Source organism: Haliotis rufescens, unplaced genomic scaffold (assembly GCF_023055435.1).
Source record: "Haliotis rufescens isolate VD_foot unplaced genomic scaffold, xgHalRufe1.0.p SCAF_11, whole genome shotgun sequence".
Classification (NCBI taxonomy): domain Eukaryota; kingdom Metazoa; phylum Mollusca; class Gastropoda; order Lepetellida; family Haliotidae; genus Haliotis; species Haliotis rufescens.
In genome coordinates, this window is record NW_025963791.1 from 42,213,837 (window position 1) to 42,234,583 (window position 20,747).

Consider the following 20,747-nt stretch of genomic DNA (forward strand, 5'->3'; position numbering starts at 1 on the left):
TATATTTGATATCAAAAGACACGAGGGTGAGATTTTATTTATCATCCAACATCATTCTTCCAGCTTTTTCAGTTTGTAGACAGTAATTAGCAGTGTCTTAAGTGTAAAAAGTACTGCTTACAGCTTCAGTAGCCCATCAATTAGTGATGTCATTTGATTGTGACGTCATGGTAACCAATGACGTCACAATGGTCTGCAAAGCATTGTGATGCCATTTCATTGCAGCGATATCTACAGAGTAGATATCGCTTGATCTCACCCAAGCGATATCTCCTGTGGGAGACAGTTTTGGATGATAAATTATGTTTGTCCTTGGCTTGTGTGAACGCCTTCGTGGTAGAGCGTCCGCACGGAGAGCGGAAGGTCCGGGGTTCGATCCCCGGCCGCGTCATACCAAAAGACGTTGACAGATGGTACTTGTTGTTACCCTGTCTGGCGCTCGGCATTAAGGGGCTAAAACCAGGACTGGTCGGCTCGGAGTCAGTATACTGTGTCTGAGTGGGGTATTCATGTTAAACTGCGGCATGGTATCTCAGTGAGCTAGCACTATAAATCGGCATCAGTCCGGACTAGTACAAGCAGCCACACAAACACACACACGTACATGCACGTCGCTATATAAGTGCAATAATATTGGACGCGACGTTAAACCCCATTTCACCTCACCTTGGCTTGTGTGAAGGTCCTTTTTATTGGTGGTCTGTTAAAGGGCTTCATTTCGATTGCCCCACGATCTAATGATGACATCACAATTTGCATTTTTGTCAGCGAAAGAAATGTCCATTTCATATTATTATTTTCATAGAAATTGACATTGTTATGGCATGTACTCATTAAGCTGGTAACTGCTATGTTCAGAATAAATTGAAACTAATGAAATACACTTTATTCCAAATATAAAACAATACAGAGTGAACATATCTAAAAATAAGAATGTAAAATCCGACAAATCTGCAACGCAGTGGGACTGGTGACATGACAGCATGGACATTGGAGTGGGCGTGTCCCACATTTAACAAAAGTTCAGTTGTAGGCAGTCTAATGTCTCTTTACCTCAAAACATCACCTATGTATTTAAACTTTCTTTAGTTGTACAATAACACAAGCGACTTATATCTGTATATACAGGAGCATTGCAGTATCAGTTGAAAACACTCAATCCAGATCATGTGTTGGAAGAGTCCCAGACACTGGGAAGAGTTTCTGTTTTAAGGATGAACAAACACATGGGGCTGGGATCGGGGGTGGTGGTGGTAATGGGGGTGGGGAGGGGGGATGCTGCAGGGGATACGCGCTGCCTCCCTTTTGTTTGACTGATGACGTATACAAAGATATATAACTAAATCAGTTCGTGACTTATTTTTTTTCAAATTAAGATTCATTGTTACAAAAGTAAAATGTTTCCCGACATTTTCGTCCTTTAATCGCACCACCTGCCCTTTTTCCATGTAGATGCATTTGCTCCGTTTGTTAATCTAACACCAAACAACACTGCCATCATCTGAATCCACGCTGGTATACGTCCGGCCATCACACCTTGAACACCACAGGCCCTCGTCCCGAGTGTACACGTAGCGCCGTAACAATACTATGGGTAGTCGCACATGCCGCAGTCACGGGGATTTGTTAGAGATGTCGAATATATGTGTGATGGTACTGCTGTATACTATGCACCATTAAAGTCTTTATCATAGCCGCGTACTGGGTAGTTCAGACGTTTCGCTGTACGGCGGTGGGTCGAATCCTGGATTGTCGGACCCCCTGTCCAGCCCGTTCATGGCATGTCCGTTCTTGTCCAGCCCCTCCCCTTTCTCTGCCGCGTGTATGCCGATGGGCACCGGTCCGCCGCTGTGTCGGTACTGCTCGCCGGCCTTCAACTCCGCAGGGGTCTTGTTGCAGGACAAGCTGGGCCGGTCATACTTCTGTAAGTGAGTGAGTGAGTGAGTGAGTTTGGTTTAATGTCACTTTGAACGGCACTGCAGTTATGTAACAGCTAAACTCAGGAAAACATGACTCGCTGTTAGGTGTGGGACGTCTATTCGGACCTCAGTCCTGAAGTTACATATTCACCGCTTCGTGCTTGATGCTGAAACCTCAGTGCTGAAGTTACGTACTCACTCCTTCATGGTTGATGCCGAAACCTCAGTGCTGAAGTCACGTACTCACCCTCCGTGGTTGATGCTGAAACCTCAGTGCTGAAGTCATGTGCTCATCCCTCCGTGGTTGATGCTGAAACCTCAGTGCTGAAGTCATGTACTCACCCTCCGTGCTTGATGCTGAAACCTCAGTGCTGAAGTCACTTACTCACCCCTTTGTGGTTGATGCCGATACTTCAGTGCTGAAGTCACTTACTCACCCCTTCGTGGTTGATGCTGAAACCTCAGCGCTGAAGTCATGTACTCACAGCTCCGTAGTTGATGCCGAAACCTCAGAGCAGAGGTCATGTACTCACCCCTCTATAGTTGATGCTATGAACTCAGTGCTGAAGTCACTTACACACCCCTTCGTGGTTGATGCCGAAACCTCAGTGCTGATGTCACTTACTCACCCGTCCGTGGTTGATGCCGAAACCTCAGTGCTGAAGTCATGTACTCACCCGTCCGTGGTTGATGCCAAAACCTCAGTGCTGATGTCACTTACTCACCCGTCCGTGGTTGATGCCGAAACCTCAGTGCTGAAGTCGTGTACTCACCCCTTCGTGGTTGATGCCGAAACCTCAGTGCTGAAGTCACTTACTCACCCCTTCGTGGTTGATGCCGAAACCTCAGTGCTGAAGTCACGTACTCACCCCTTCGTGGTTGATGCCGAAACCTCAGTGCTGAAGTCACTTACTCACCCCTTCGTGGTTGATGCCGAAACCTCAGTGCTGAAGTCACGTAGTCACCCCTTCGTGGTTGATGCCAAAACCTCAGTGCTGAAGTCATGTGCTCACCCGTCCGTGGTTGATGCCGAAACCTCAGTGCTGAAGTCACGTACTCACCCCTTCGTGGTTGATGCCGAAACCTCAGTGCTGAAGTCACTTACTCACCCCTTCGTGGTTGATGCCGAAACCTCAGTGCTGAAGTCACGTAGTCACCCCTTCGTGGTTGATGCCAAAACCTCAGTGCTGAAGTCATGTGCTCACCCGTCCGTGGTTGATGCCGAAACCTCAGTGCTGAAGTCACGTACTCACCCCTTCGTGGTTGATGCCGAAACCTCAGTGCTGAAGTCACTTACTCACCCCTTCGTGGTTGATGCCAAAACCTCAGTGCTGAAGTCATGTGCTCACCCGTCCGTGGTTGATGCCGAAACCTCTGTGCTGAAGTCACTTACTCACACCTCCGTGGTTGATGCCGAAACCTCAGTGCTGAAGTCACGTACTCACCCTTCGTGGTTGATGCCGAAACCTCAGTGCTGAAGTCACGTACTCACCCCTTCGTGGTTGATGCCGAAACGCAGCGGCTTTCTGATGGACTCCGGGAGGAAGTTGAAGGGGAAGAGGATGTCGAAGATTGGGCAGATGAGGCGGGGGTCGACGTCGGACGCCCTCGTGTGACCTGGAACATGCAACAGTCAAATATGTCATCGTCATTGTCCAATAATGGTTACCCTCAATGGTGCATATATTTCACCGATTTTGCAATATTCCATATCAGGACATCGGTTTCTCACATTGTGCCTTAGAACCTTGGACTTCTGCTTGACGATCGACCGCTTAAATCACAAGTCTACACAGCCGCCCGATATCCTCATTGGGTGATATTGGCAATAATGACATATGAAGATATGTCTTCACAATGAATGATGTACATGAGTATTAAGGTATCACTCGTGTCGACAGCTACAGGGTGGTGATGTGCGTGTGACAAACTGTACTTTGCGTGTAGTCGAGACGTACCCGTGATGAAGCTGACGACGAGACCGACGACGACGACGATGAGGACGGCGGTGGCGCTGTACCACAGATAGGACAGGGTGTAGAGGTAGTAGTCAGGCGACCTGTGACGTAATATGACAACGTTACCGGCGGTTAAGGTCATCGCCACAAAGACAGATTAGTGGAGACTACTAAAGATAACAGTACGACACTCAATACGGTTAGAAGGAATTGCAGCACTCGGCTTGAGATCTCGACATATAGCATACGATTTAAAATTAAAGATAGATTAGTGGAGACTACATACGATAACAGTACCCAAATGCGACTGTCAATACGGTTAGAAGGAATTGCAGCACTCGACTTGAGATCTCAACATATAGCATACCATATAAAATTATTGTAAAAATGTATTTTGACTGGAGGTGTACTCGCGGACTGTCAATACACCAGCTGAAAAGGGTCGGTGACTCGTTACTGCTTTGCGGATGAGCCGACCCTACAAATCAGGAAAGCTGTAAACCTTCCTATTACAAAAAAGCCTGATAATTGCTATTAGGAAATGAAAGAAATTGAATATAAAAAATACTAATAAAATGTCCTTTTTAAAAGATCAAATGTAAACTTACATTTTTTGACATTCCTGTCACATGTCATAAAAATGCACATGGAACGAGAGGATTTATTTCCTCCTAGTTGTTCACTTAAAAACGGAACTGAAGTGACTACTTTTGTTTGGGCCGACGATTCAAGGCTTCAAAGACAACTCCCTTTAACCACCTGATAAAGATGCCGTACCTTTCTACGGTAGCTGCTATGGTTGTGGCGTTGTTGGCTGTGGTCGTGGCGATGGTGGATATGGAGGACATGACACCAGACACGGTGACAGGTGCCATTGTGGTAGTGAGGTTCCAGTTGCAGCCCGTGGTGTTGATAGGTGGCTTGGGTTGAGGGGGCTTGTGCACCTGAGCTCCTATACCGATCCAGAACAACATGACGAGGCTTGTGCCCAGACCGACGCCGGCTCCCTGTCACGTGATGGGGGGAAAAGTAACCTCACTTGAAACATAAACGTGTTGGCCCCGAGGAAGATAATGTAATGTACGTAGAATTACCCGCATGTTGGCCCCATGCATGATAACGTAATGTGTGTGGTATTACCCGTGTGTTGGCCCCGAGGAAGATAACGTAATGTGTGTAGAATTACCCGTGTGTTGGCCCCGGGGAAGATAACGTAATGTGTGTAGAATTACCCGTGTGTTGGCCTCGAGGAAGATAACGTAATGTGTGTAGAATTACCCGTGTGTTGGCCCCGGGGAAGATAATGTAATGAATGTAGAATGACCCGCATGTTGGCCCCGAGAATGATAACGTAATGTGTGTAGAATTACTCGCATGTTGGCCCCGAGGAAGATAATGTAATGAGTGTATAATTACCCGTGTGTTGGCCCCGAGGAAGATAATGTAATGAGTGTATAATTACCCGTGTGTTGCCCCCGATAATGTAATGAGTGTATAATTACCCGTGTGTTGGCCCCGAGGAAGATAATGTAATGAGTGTATAATTACCCGTGTGTTGGCCCCGAGGAAGATAATGTAATGAGTGTATAATTACCCGTGTGTTGGCCCCGAGGAAGATAATGTAATGAGTGTATAATTACCCGTGTGTTGGCCCCGAGGAAGATAATGTAATGAGTGTATAATTACCCGTGTGTTGGCCCCGAGGAAGATAATGTAATGAGTGTATAATTACCCGTGTGTTGGCCCCGAGGAAGATAATGTAATGAGTGTATAATTACTCGCATGTTGGCCCCGAGGAAGATAATGTTATGAGTGTAGAATTACCCGTGTGTTGCCCCCGATAATGTAATGAGTGTATAATTACCCGTGTGTTGGCCCCGAGGAAGATAATGTAATGAGTGTATAATTACCCGTGTGTTGGCCCCGGGGAAGATAATGTAATGAGTGTATAATTACTCGCATGTTGGCCCCGAGGAAGATAATGTAATGAGTGTATAATTACTCGCATGTTGGCCCCGAGGAAGATAATGTAATGAGTGTAGAATTACCCGTGTGTTGGCCCCGGGGAAGATAATGTAATGAATGTAGAATGACCCGCATGTTGGCCCCGAGAATGATAACGTAATGTGTGTAGAATTACTCGCATGTTGGCCCCGAGGAAGATAATGTAATGAGTGTATAATTACCCGTGTGTTTGCCTCGAGGATGATAACGTAAAGAGCTCTGACTTGCTCAAGTGTTAGCCCAGGGAAATATCACGTGAAGAGCTCTGACTTACCAACTTGTTAGCCTAGGGGGACATCACGTGAAGAGCTCTGACTTACCCACTTGTTAGCCAGGGGAACATCACGTACAGAGCTCTAACTTGCTCAAGTGTTAGCCACGGGAACATCACGTAAAGGGCTCTGACTTGCTCAAGTGTTAGCCACGGGAACATCACGTAAAGAGCTCTGACTTGCTCGAGTGTTAGCCAGGGGAACATCACGTAAAGAGCTCTGACTTGCTCAAGTGTTAGCCAGGGGAACATCACGTAAAGAGCTCTGACTTGCTCGAGTGTTAGCCAGGGGAACATCACGTAAAGAGCTCTGACTTGCTCAAGTGTTAGCCAGGGGAACATCACGTAAAGAGCTCTGACTTGCTCAAGTGTTAGCCAGGGGAACATCACGTACAGAGCTCTGACTTGCTCAAGTATTAGCAAGGGGAACATCACGTACAGAGCTGTGACTTGCTCAAGTGTTCGCCCAGGGGAACATCACGTAAAGAGCTCTGACTTGCTCAAGTGTTAGCCAGGGGAACATCTCGTAAAGAGCTCTGGCTTGCTCACGTGTTAGCCAGGGGAACATCACGTACAGAGCTGTTACTTGCTCAAGTGTTAGCCCAGGGGAACATCACGTAAAGAGCTCTGGCTTGCTCAAGTGTTAGCCAGGGGAACATCACATACAGAGCTCTGACTTGCTTAAGTGTTAGCCACGGGAACATCTCGTAAAGAGCTCTGGCTTGCTCAAGTGTTAGCCGGGGGAACAACTCGTAAAGAGCTCTGCCTTGCTCAAGTATTAGCAAGGGGAACATCACGTACAGAGCTGTGACTTGCTCAAGTGTTCGCCCAGGGGAACATCAAGTAAAGAGCTCTGACTTGCTCAAGTGTTAGCCAGGGGAACATCTCGTAAAGAGCTCTGACTTGCTCAAGTGTTAGCCCAGGGAAATATCACGTGAAGAGCTCTGACTTGCTTAAGTGTTAGCCCTGGGGAACATCTCGTAACGAGCTCCGGCTTGCTCAAGTGTTAGCCAGGGGAACATCACGTATAGAGCTCTGACTTGCTTAAGTGTTAGCCCTGGGGAACATCACGTACAGAGCTCTGACTTACCCACTTGTTAGCCCAGAGGAACATCACGTACAGAGCTCTGCCTTGCTCAAGTGTAAGCCCATGGGAACATCACGTACAGAGCACTGACTTACCCGCTTGTTAGCCCAGGGCAACATCACGTAAAGAGCTCTGACTTGCTCAAGTGTTAGCCCAGGGGAACATCACGTACAGAGCTCTCACTTACCCACTTGTTAGCCCAGGGGAACATCATCCCCAGCGTGAACAGCCCGAGGAGTGGTCCGCCAATCATGCCGAAGAGAGACAGCGCCGCCTGGGAATAGAATATAGCTGAATCACTCACTAAGATGCCATTCCTCGTGTGACAGGCCGGCCAATTCTGATCAAGGTGTATCGGCCACAACATCACCATTTTCGTTCGCTCGTTATACCCCAGTTCGGGCAAGAGACGCCTATATACCTCTTCCATTTAATGTGATGGTTAACGTATCCATGCTGAATAAAGCTCATGAAATAGACATAAATCTTCTTCAGACAAATTAGCCCAAAAGCCTTAAATAATTCCCCAAAGCGTCTCCAATTGTTTTTTCGCAATTACAGATCGATGATTTCAGTGACCTTATTTAATTTAGATTTCAGTGACCTTGTTTAATTTAGAATAACAGCTGACCTTGATTTTAATTTAAGTCAAGGATAGGAACAATATAAATAAGCAACAATGTTCACATATCGCGAGAGATGAAAAGCAGTAGTGTGAGTTACATTGACCTGTATATCGGTCAGTACACCTACAGGTTACACATAAGGAACCATGGCAACAAGACCGGAAGTTTGGGTATAATGCCTAATAGATGTTATTGACACATTCTCACGAAGATTATACGTTATACAATGTATGACGTCGCCCAATTTCCACGCATCCATCACCCAGAACCATTTTATTTTTCTCTCCCGTACACTACCGGAATGTGACGTCATATTGTCCAAGAGCCGTTGTGATTACAGTTGTGACATTCGGACAACATGTTGGAATTTGAGATAATGTTTACAACGAGAAAACTTGTTTATATTTATTTTTTACAGCCCCTCATAAACTATGCCTCATCTTTAGAATCAACAAATGACAAGTGTTTGTACTGGGTGGGCACACTCGATAACCTTTAGTAAGCTTGTGCTGGGTTACACAACTGAGGTAGCCATGACGTACTGACGTACTGACCTGTAGAACGCTACCCAGGACAGAGGCAACGTACGTCAAGCCCAAACACACGACGCCCAAAACCAGTGCTGAAACAGATATCACGTATTGAGACCGCAGTAAACATAGTTATAACATAGCGGAACCGTAGTAAACATATAAAGAGAGACTTTACTTTCGTTGTAAATATAGTAAACAGATAAAATGTGGTGAGACTGTATGTAATGTGAAATTGGGTTTAACGTCGCGTTCAGGAATATTGCACTTATATAGCGAAATGCATGCACGTGTGTGTATGCTGCTTGTACTGATCCGGACTAACGCCGATTTTGTAGTGCTAGCCACTGAGATACCATACCGAAGTTTAATATGAATATCAGACTCAGACACAGCATACTGATGCCATGCCGACCAATCCTTCTTTTAGCCCATTCATTCTAAGTGCCAGACAGGGTAACATTAAATACCATTTTTTAACGTCTCTTGGCCGCGGCCGGGGATCGAACCCCCGCTCTCCGGGCGGACTCTATACAACTAGACCACGGTGGCGGTCAGTGAGACTGTAGTTACCATAGCTATAAAGTGGTGAAACCGTTATCATATAGCTGTTTATGATATGAAGCATTGTGCATGTGCGATAGAACCAACATGGAGACGGTCATATCACAGGGTGTGTAATGACCAGACCTGTGTTATATCCCCTGCCGGGCCGATATGGCTTGTAATGCATTTTGGCTGGGCGATCGATATCAGCCTGGGTGGCAAGAAAATAGAGTTACGTCCCTTAGTGCGTCGCCTGCAGGCATGCTAAGCCAGCTTTACCGTGACAATGACTTTGAAAGGTGAAAATGTTTTGCAATCACTTCCAAATAGAAACATTTTACAAATAGGTGTTATGGAACATGATAAAAAGGTTATTATGTGGCAGTTTTTATGTCATACCCCATATCGACCCCCATATCAACCCTCGAACCTAATATCAGCCTTCCGGCCTTCTGCGCTCGGGTTTATATGGATATGATATGAAGACTGCCATGTTATAACCTTGAAATAATACGTGGTGACACTGTGGTATAGATACCACAAATTTAGACCAGTGTAAGTGAAGAAATAACGCTTCTCGACCGATGAAAATAAAGACAGCCCCACACATCCGACCCACCAGGCGGTTGTCTCTACCTGACCCCCAAGGCCCTCACTGACCTATGATCTTGGAGATGAGGGTGGCCCGCTCTTCAGTCAGGTCCTTGGCGATGTAGGATTTGACCACGTCCTCCAGGATGACTGCCGCCAGGGAGTTGAGCCCCGAGGACACGGTGCTGGCAACACAACATATATAGTGAGAGAATACCGCTTGTATAGCTTCTTACACGTGTAGAGGGAGTGAGTGAGTGCGCTTTGAACAGTATTCCAGTTATATCACGGCGTTTACTGGTGGGAGGAAAGCACGAAGCGAGGTCTCAGACGTTTACCACTTTGAGGAAACCAACGAGCGTGGGTATAGTGCTGACAAACCTAGACACATAATTGGGTTGAACCGGGATTCGAACCAACGATCATAGATTTCTGGCGAGTCCGAGAGATGCAACTCTGCACAGTGAATTGTGGCTTCTTTTGCGATTGTGAAGCAAGAATACTTTCCTTGGTTTTATGGCTAAATCGAGATTTGTTTCAATTAGTATTGTATTTCATGTAAACGTTTACTCTTGCCATTTCTGTTCTACTGGTATTTAAAAGAGTCAATGACAATGTCAAAGCTTGTTCTAAGACACCGTTGCATGGGTCACATACACCTATTCATATATATTATCCCGTAATTACCTCCCCTGCTTACTAAAATCTAGAGTCAATGGAAATACCAAAGTTTGTTCTAAGACACTGTTGCATGGGTCACATACACCTATTCATATACGTTATATACATTAAATACCCCCCCCCCCCCCCCCCACACACACACACACACACATGCCCATCATAGGTCTTTTCAGATTCAACCAGCGTTTGGAGGAATACGTGACTATCGCATGACAAAAGTTTCCTAGAAAATAACGTTTTATCTGAATCGGCGGCCCTGTTGTACGACATATATGCAGAGGGAAGGGTGGGTGTGCGATAACCTCTTTACTGCAAGATATATATCTTTCCGTTGCTGCCCGAATTAATGAGTAGGTAACGGAACATGCCAAGTTCATCCGAATGGTGAGATGCCTAAGCCTACCTGAGGGCGCCACTGAAGATGCAGGCCACAAACAGACCCGGAAGTCCCGTGATGTCACCCAGCACGTCCATCACAAACAGGGGGAGGAGCTGGAGAAGAGATGACATTGGATTTGTTTGTTTGTTTGTTGCTTAACGGCACTCAGCAATATTCCAGCCATATGACCGCGGTCTGTAAATAATCGACCCTGGACCAGACAATCCACCGACTACGCAATTGGAAGAAGTGCTGACTGCAGCGTATTACACTGTCCACTGTTTATAGAGTAAATAGTGACACCAATGTGCTACGGGATTTGGAACTCATACCATGATATCCGATATGACGTTTACAATAGTAACAATTATGTTGAATACGGCGATGGTACATTTCGAAATGTTTAGAGTTTTTCAAGAACTGTTACACATGTTTCAGAAACAGAAACGGGAAAATAGAATTATCAGGGAACCCTGAATAAAAGACAGAAAGGAATACATTGAGACTTGGAATAAATCAGTGAGGATATAGAAAAGTGGAACTAAAACTAATTTTTTAAAGAAAAAATATCAAAAACGATTTTCCCCGTGATATGAATATTTATACTGTGGTCGGAATATAATAGGCCGCGGTGATATCTTCTCCGCGGTGGAAATAATCTGCGGTCGATTCTCACTTTACTTTCTGTGATTCACGTTTGACTTTTCATAAACACTTTTCGGTGTTGCGTATTTGGTCTTCCGTGTATCTTATCAATAATAATGGTTTTTTGTTTGACTTTAAGGAGTTATTTCGAAAAATACATTTACATTGTGAGAACGCTTCAATGTCCCTCAAGGGCAAGTAAAGTCAACATAGCACTTATGCGGAATTAAAAACTTAAGGGGAATACCATAAAACAGACGTCCCTCAAACTATAAACTCCGCCATTGAGGGGAATCCGCTTAGTGGAGGTTAAAATAGGTTACTGGTGTTTGATGCGCTGCGCAATTTCAACGATCCGGCTAGCGCCCTGTCTGCCTGCTGGTTCATATGGGGGTCTTCCTACATGCCCAGCGCCTATTGTCATGGGTACAGATTCGCCCGAGCGTGGAGATGAGTGAGTTAACATATTAATCATTTAGGACGATTATAAAAAATACAGGCAACAGTATTCCACTGTTGCAAATGTGCGGGTTGATTGACAGTGTATTCCCAATGGTAAGAGGGATCGGCACTTGATTTTTGCCGGATACAAGTTCACGATTAAGACCAAACGTCACACTTCCACTCATTGGGAATGTTCCCAAACATGATGCCCAACCACTATTAACGCCAAAGATGAGTTTGTCACGAAGCACAAGTATACAAATCATCTCGACGGGCGGCATCCTTTCATGCACAAATTCACTGAGATACTGTAGGTTGTGCTACATAATACTGTGGTCACAAGCCAGGTACTTTGATGCCAACAAGAAGTATGGAAACCTAGACTTTGCCCTTGAGAGGGAGAAGAGACTGACTTCTTTGCCAACCAGAAACAAATGAACGAGTATCACAATGTTGTTTCACATCTGGACTCTGAATTACTAGTATGTAAATGAAAATGCTAAATGTGAAATTGGACAAATAAGAACATTTTATAAAGGGCTCATTCTTTTCATCAATTGCCTATTTTATTAAATGAATGCTGAATGTACGAATGTGTGTTGCTTAAACAAACACGATGACCATACATATGACCATAAGCTGGACAAGTAGGTAGTTAACGTTTATGGAACCCAAAAGGATGTTAGTCTTAAAAAGCTAGTTACAGACATTAATTTATATTTTAGTTATTCACAATGTCAAGAACAAAGGTCGTTTCACAGACTCAGCAATGCATGCACTCCTATTTTTGTAGGATTAACAGATATAGCAACACTTTTAGAATGACCGCTTCCTGACGTATCCGATTAGCTGCCAGGCAACACATGCCCGCCAACATATAAGCCAATGAAAACATCGCTGCAACGTTTGCGCCGGTACTTTAGCCCAAGGCGACCACCCCCCACCCTTAGTTTTTTTTTAGAATCTGATTACAGAGCGATTGAATACTTTTCACGAATATTACGATATTTTTCTCTCGGGATTTAACTTAATATATCTTGGACAATTGATATTCGCAGCAAAATCGCAATCAATTTTTTCACTTGACTTGCCCGCAACGCAAATAACCATCATTTGGAATAAACGATGTCCAGGTAAGAAATGAAAGGTTACCTGGTCCGATGCGCTGACCAGTTTGAAGGAGATGGGGTCGCACGTGCTGTAGAAGGCGTATATGACGATGCCGATGAGGCAGCAGATGTAGAGGATGAAGCAGAGGCCGGGAAAGTTGATCCACATGGCCCTGTGGAAGAAGGAAGGCATGGCAGAAGACCATTCAGATTGTGAGACCATGACACGCATGGCCTTTTAAGTTTATTGCAGACATAGTTGAAGTGGATGCCGAAAGGTTAAGGTAGGTAGTAGCAGGGCGGATAGGTAGCTGCGGTAGCCGTGTTTCTATGCTGCTCCCTATAAACGATTTTGGTTTTTTCGACCTGCTAAACAGAGCTGAGGGCTTCTCCGTTGGGGTTTTATTATGGATTCCCGATTCGGGCACCCTGCTATAACAACCCTGCCAAAATGTACAGGCATCGTAATCCAACGAAAACTGCAACACGACTCGCTTTCTAAAACACTTGCCTTCAAATATGTGTACTATTTTAAAGCATGTAACTTTCAATGTATTATATCGGCTTGGAATCATCGAAAGAGTTTTGACCGCCATCATTACAGGTGCGGTCCAGTCAAAAAATTATTGCACAATTTAAAACATAAGTACACGTATTTGAAGGTAAGTGTCTTGGGAAGTGAATCATGTTGTATTAGTTGTTAGATCACATCGCATGCACATTGCTGGAGATGTAAAATGCGCTGTATTTTTGGATCAAGATCCTATCAGGAAAACACCATGGAACAGCCCGTTGCTCTGTGTGGGGACAAGTCAAAATCAAAATCGTTTATTGGTAGCAGCTCAGACATGCGGCTACCGGAGCTAGAACGATGGTAGAAGGTGTCGATAAATTGGATTTCTTATGGCAGTAGTTCTAATCATGAATTGTGTTACACGAGTTGCGTTTGACTATGGATGAGGACGGATGTCCACATATATAATACCAAGGAGGTTGATTTGACAGTTAGGCTACAAAATACTAATTTCAACGGTTTGCAATATCGAACTAAAAAATGAAGAAAAAAGTGGTACTGACAGCTGAGCTTTCTTCAAAGTGGGGCACGTGCACGCACGCTGAACTTGTGCCTGATTGGTTCCGTAGATGGCCACCCATGTGAAGTATCCACCAATCACGAGAGCCCACGCGCTGTGACGTACGGATGGATCAGGACTGAAGCTGAAAAGAACAACATGAGTGAGTGAGTGAGTGAGTATGGTTTTACGCCGCTTTGAGCAATATTCCAGACACCAGAAATGGGCATCACACATTGTACCTATGTCGGAAATCGAACCCGGGCCTTCGGCGTGACGAGTGAACGCTTTAACCACTAGGCTACCCGACCGCCCTAAGAACAAAATAAACATTGAAGGTATATCAACACTCCCGTGTACAAATTCCCGTCCTATGAAACTGCCCGATAACTCAACACAGTGGAATCTTGCAAGCCCCGAAGTCGTCGGTTGGAACGTCTACATGTTAACAAAGGGAGATCACTCCGTACCCATGATTCCTATCATCCGTGTGATAATCTCTGGAACCCAAACTCTCACCGGAAAGATATCTTTATGGTGTGTCCCCTTAAGTGAGTTCTTAAGTCTCTCGGAACATAAATACAGACTGGAAACGTAAGTCACGAGGACATTATTTGATGACATCGTAGTTTTGCTGACAGTTCCCTGATGTACGGCAGGTTTAAGACGTGTATGTTTGGCAGTTGCGTGACGTACTCCAGTCCATGTGTCTAGGTGTATGTTTGGGAGATGAAATACGTACTCTTGTCCCTATGTCTAGATGTATGTTTGACAGTTGCGTGATGTACTCTAATCCCTGTGTCTAGGTGTATGTTTGGCATATACATCACGTACTCTAGTCCCTGTGTCTAGATGCGTGTTTGACAGGTGCGTGATGTACTCTAGTCCCTGTGTCTAGATGCGTGTTTGACAGTTGTGTGATGTATTCTGGTCCCTGTGTCTAGATGCGTGTTTGACAGGTGCGTGATGTACTCTAGTCCCTGTGTCTAGATGCGTGTTTGACAGGTGCGTGATGTACTCTAGTCCCTGTGTCTAGATGCGTGTTTGACAGTTGTGTGATGTACTCTGGTCCCTGTGTCCAGATGTGTGTTTCGCAGATGTGTGACGTACTCCAGTCCATGTGTCTAGATGTATGTATGGAAGATGCGTGACGTACTCTAGTCCTTGTGTCTAGATGATTATGTGTTTGGCAGTTGCGTGATGTACTCTGGTCCCTGTGCCAAGATGTGTGTATGACAGTTGCGTGATGTACTCTGGTCCCTGTGCCAAGATGTGTAAGAGGGGGATCTGTGACGTACTCTAGTCCCTGTATCTAGATGTGTGTTTGACAGGTGCGTGATGTACTCTAGTCCCTGTGTCTAGATGCGTGTTTGACAGTTGTGTGATGTACTCTGGTCCCTGTGTCCAGATGTGTGTTTCGCAGATGTGTGACGTACTCCAGTCCATGTGTCTAGATGTATGTATGGAAGATGCGTGACGTACTCTAGTCCTTGTGTCTAGATGATTATGTGTTTGGCAGTTGCGTGATGTACTCTGGTCCCTGTGCCAAGATGTGTGTATGACAGTTTCGTGATGTACTCTGGTCCCTGTGCCAAGATGTGTAAGAGGGGGATCTGTGACGTACTCTAGTCCCTGTATCTAGATGTGTGTTTGACAGGTGCGTGATGTACTCTAGTCCCTGTATCTAGATGTGTGTTTGACAGGTGCGTGATGTACTCTAGTCCCTGTATCTAGATGAGTGTTTGACAGTTGTGTGATGTACGCTGGTCCCTGTGCCAAGATGTGTGTAAGGCAGATCTGTGACGTACTCTGGTCCCTGTGTTTAGATGTGTGTTTGGCAGTTGCGTGACGTACTATAATCTGTGTATCTAGGCAAGTTAAATACAAGTGTGCAGGTGTGTGACGTACTCATCGAAGATGACTCTCTCGTTGCGGGCGGCGATCTCCCAGGCATTGGCGAACCCCCCGAGAACCATGGACCCCTTGATGAGGACCGCTAACAGCCCCGCGAACATCATCCCCACCTGGAAGGTGTCTGTCCACAACACCGCCTTCATCCCGCCCTGCAACAGACGGAGGAATATCTCGTCGGTGCGTGAAGGAGTGTGTGAGTGATTGAAAATAAATTACGCCGTTTTAAGAAATATACCATTATTATCACATCAAGAATGGGTTTCAAGCAATGTAACATCTGGGTAATCGAACTCATTAATCACAATGCTACCTATCTCCGTTTTATTTGTGCCATCTTTTATGTCTAAGCTCTCAAGTCTTTGAAAGGCATTAAGATGTGATACACATAAAGAAGAGAATTTATGGATGTCATTATGAGGAACACAAAACCTCGGAGTACAGACTTATTCCTTCATCACGTGAATTCAAAAACGTTGTGTTCCTCGTAATAAAGAAGTTGACATCAATAAATTCTCTAAGTTATACCTAGGTCTCGTTTTCAGGATGTCATAAAGGGGGATAACTCACGAGTGTTGTGTAGAGTGTGCAGACAACTCCGACGGATATGACGGAGCCCCAGAGGGTAAAACCGGTGACTGAAACAGAGCAGGAGTGTAGTGGTATGTACACATCACTGTCACGGCTTGTAGCACCGCGGCGAATTTCAGTTCTTGATATATCCTACTCAAAAGAAGTTAAAGAACACCCGATTCTTACTATAGTTAATCTGGCTTGCCTTTACGTAGTAGATATGAAAGAATCGGGTGATCTTTAACTTTTTTTGGATAGTTTTTAAAGTATTTAGGTAAAGTCGATCATGTTGGTGTGTAGTAACCGACAGGGGTTACTTATCTCATGAACACAACGTCCTGGAGTTACTTATAGCAATAGACAAACTGTCCTGGAATTACATGTTTCATGAACACAATGTCCTGGAGTTACTTCTTTAATGAACACAATGTCCTAGAGTTACTTATTTCATGAACACAACGTCCTGGAGTTACTAACAGTAATAGACAAACTGTCCTGGAATTACATATTTCATTAACGCAATGTCCTGGAGTTACTTAATTCATGAACACAACGTCCTGGAGTTACTTATAGTAATAGACAAACTGTCCTGGAATTACATATTTCATAAACACAATGTCCTGGAGTTACTTATAGTAATAGACAAACTGTCATGGAATTACATATTTCATTAACACAATGTCCTGGAGTTACTTAATTCATGAACACAATGTCCTGGAGTTACTTATTTCATGAGCACAATGACCTGGAGACACTTACCGGCGTTCAGCGCAAGGGAAGGGGCATACAGCACAATGGCCATGTACAGCACCTGAAACATCACACACTTTCAGAATGTTTCACAAGTATCTGATAACATATATGTCAAGTCACCGTTAGTTGTAGCACTGTTTTTAGTAAATGGGCGCTATAAAGAACTAGATGTAGATACATAGCTATGCGAAAAGAAACTTTACAACAATATGATATTAGCATTACAAATATATGAAACAAACGTTGGCAGCCAACCGTAGTGTAACAGGCGGTTTGAGTATATATTTTGACTGGTGATATGTTTGTGTTACGAGTAGTCGGGTAACGCCCGGAGATACTTACCATCTGTACCACGAATGTCATGGAACCAGCAGTACGGACTGTTTTCCCAAACCGGTACTCGAGATACTGAAACAGCAGATGTCCACATATCAAACAAGGTAGTTCAATACATACACAGGGGCCTGACAAGGTGTGACAGCAGATGTCCACATATCAAACAAGGTAGTTCGATACACACACAGGGGCGTGACAAGCTGTGACATCAGATGTCCACATATCAAACAAGGTAGTTCGATACACACACAGAGGCGTGACAAGGTGTGACAGCAGATGTGGACATATCATACAAGGTAGTTCAATACATACACAGGGATGTGACAAGGTGTGACAGCAGATCTGGACATATCATACAAGGTAGTTCAATACATACACAGGGATGTGACAAGGTGTGACATCAGATGTAGACATATCATACAAGGTAGTTCAATACACACACAGGGGCGTGACAAGGTGTGACAGCAGATGTGGACATATCATACAAGGTAGTTCAATACATACACAGGGATGTGACAAGGTGTGACAGCAGATGTTGACATATCAAACAAGGTAGTTCAATACATACACAGGGATGTGACAAGGTGTGACAGCAGATGTGGACATATCATACAAGGTAGTTCAATACATACACAGGGATGTGACAAGGTGTGACATCAGACGTGGACATATCATACATATAGAATACTAAACGAGCTCCCGTGTAATACCAATTTTATGAAACGAGTGAATAGTTGTGGTATCTGACGAGCGAAAGCGAGTCAGATACCCCAACTATTCACGAGTTTCATAAAATTGGTTTTACACGGGAGCGAGTTTAGTATTTTAATTATTACTTGCAATTTATAACGTTTTTTTGAATTATACTGTTGAGTACGAATAGGCTGACACCTACATGATCCACGACATGAGTTTAACAGAATAATACTTCAAACACGTCAAAAGTTGAAACGAATGAATTTCATACCATACAACGGGTCTACCTTTGGAATTCACAAAGTTATCGTAGGGCTAAGACTTTCGCATCTCACATACTTTAACTTAGACCAACGACTGTCGTTGCGCTACAATACGATCGCCTTGTGGAACGGGCCTTGCACCTCAAAGTTTTCAATAACGTCACAATACCCGATGACGTAATTTGTGGAATTTTGATGCAAGATCCATCGGCGAAACAATGCCATGTGACGTCAGCCTAGCAACAAGGTTGCTGGGGTCATCGAGTGTGCATAAGCTCCTCTCAGTGATCTATCAACTCCACACGCAATGTCGTTGAATAAGCCAAGGGATGTTGTGAGCTTTCAATATTTGTTCGTGAAACGTGTTCCGAGAGTACATAAGCACGCGTTTTGGTATTACACAATGTGTAATAAAGCTGTATGTTTATTAAACGGGTGATCTCTTCACGGGCAAGTAATAAAAGGTAGTTCAATACACACACAGGGGCGTGACAAGCTGTGACATCAGATGTTGACATATCATACAAGGTAGTTCGATACATACACAGGGGCGTGACAAGGTGTGACATCAGATGTGGACATATCATACAAGGTAGTTCGATACATACACAGGGGCGTGACAAGGTGTGACATCAGATGTGGACATATCATACAAGGTAGTTCAATACATACACAGGGGCGTGACAAGGTGTGACATCAGATGTGGACATATCATACAAGGTAGTTCAATACATACACAGGGGCGTGACAAGGTGTGACATCAGATGTGGACATATCATACAAGGTAGTTCAATACATACACAGGGGCGTGACAAGGTGTGACATCAGATGTGGACATATCATACAAGGTAGTTCGATACATACACAGGGGCGTGACAAGGTGTGACATCAGATGTAGACATATCATACAAGGTAGTTCAATACATACACAGGGGCGTGACAAGGTGTGACATCAGATGTGGACATATCATACAAGGTAGTTCGATACATACACAGGGGCCTGACAAGGTGTGACATCAGATGTAGACATATCATACAAGGTAGTTCAATACATACACAGGGACGTGACAAGGTGTGACATCAGATGTGGACATATCATACAAGGTAGTTCAATACACACACAGGGGCCTGACAAGGTGTGACATCAGATGTAGACATATCATACAAGGTAGTTCAATACATACACAGGGACGTGACAAGGTGTGACAGCAGATGTTGACATATCATACAAGGTAGTTCAATACATACACAGGGACGTGACAAGGTGTGACATCAGATGTGGACATATCATACAAGGTAGTTCAATACATACACAGGGACGTGACAAGGTGTGACATCAGATGTGGACATATCATACAAGGTAGTTCAATACATACACAGGGACGTGACAAGGTGTGACATCAGATGTGGACATATCATACAAGGTAGTTCAATACATACACAGGGGCCTGACAAGGTGTGACAGCAGATGTTGACATATCATACAAGGTAGTTCAATACATACACAGGGACGTGACAAGGTGTGACATCAGATGTGGACATATCATACAAGGTCGTTCAATACATACACAGGGGCCTGACAAGCTGTGACAGTAGATGTGGACATATCATACAAGGTAGTTCAATACATACACAGGGACGTGACAAGCTGTGACATCAGATGTGGACATATCATACAAGGTAGTTCAATACATACACAGGGATGTGACAAGCTGTGACAGCAGATGTGGACATATCATACAAGGTAGTTCAATACATACACAGGGGCCTGACAAGCTGTGACAGTAGATGTGGACATATCATACAAGGTAGTTCAATACATACACAGGGGCCTGACAAGGTGTGACAGTAGATGTGGACATATCATACAAGGTAGTTCAATACATACACAGGGGCCTGACAAGGTGTGACAGTAGATGTGGACATATCATACAAGGTAGTTCAATACATACACAGGGGCCTGACAAGGTGTGACAGCAGATGTTGACATATCATACAAGGTAGTTGAATACACACACAGGGGCCTGACAAGGTGTGACAGCAGATGTGGACATATCATACAAGGTAGTTAAATACACACACAGGGGCCTGACAAGGTGTGACAGCAGATGTGGACATATCATACAAGGTAGTTCAATACACACACAGGGGCGTGACAAGGTGTGACATCAGATGTTGACATATCATACAAGGTAGTTCGATACATACACAGGGGCCTGACAAGGTGTGACATCAGATGTGGACATATCATACAAGGTAGTTCAATACATACACAGGGGCGTGACAAGGTGTGACAGCAGATGTGGACATATCATACAAGGTAGTTCAATACATACACAGGGGCCTGACAAG

At 44.5% G+C, this 20,747-nt stretch overlaps 1 protein-coding gene across 1 annotated transcript in view; it reads right to left on the reverse strand.

Annotated features, from left to right (window-relative positions):
• Positions 1–871: 871 nt before the first annotated feature.
• LOC124142264 (sodium-coupled monocarboxylate transporter 1-like) overlaps positions 872–20,747 on the reverse strand; it is a 38,638-nt gene continuing 18,762 nt past the window's right edge. The window contains exons 2-15 of the mRNA XM_046510611.2: positions 17,443–17,508; positions 17,107–17,158; positions 16,345–16,412; positions 15,772–15,926; positions 13,868–14,008; positions 12,834–12,963; positions 10,617–10,705; positions 9,602–9,717; positions 8,420–8,487; positions 7,427–7,513; positions 4,655–4,884; positions 3,878–3,978; positions 3,412–3,536; positions 872–1,922 (exon numbers count right to left, since the gene is read on the reverse strand). Of these exons, the coding sequence (XP_046366567.1) occupies positions 1,689–1,922; positions 3,412–3,536; positions 3,878–3,978; positions 4,655–4,884; positions 7,427–7,513; positions 8,420–8,487; positions 9,602–9,717; positions 10,617–10,705; positions 12,834–12,963; positions 13,868–14,008; positions 15,772–15,926; positions 16,345–16,412; positions 17,107–17,158; positions 17,443–17,508 (1,662 nt within the window). The 3' untranslated portion in view covers positions 872–1,688. The remainder of the gene's footprint in view (positions 1,923–3,411; positions 3,537–3,877; positions 3,979–4,654; positions 4,885–7,426; positions 7,514–8,419; positions 8,488–9,601; positions 9,718–10,616; positions 10,706–12,833; positions 12,964–13,867; positions 14,009–15,771; positions 15,927–16,344; positions 16,413–17,106; positions 17,159–17,442; positions 17,509–20,747) is intronic.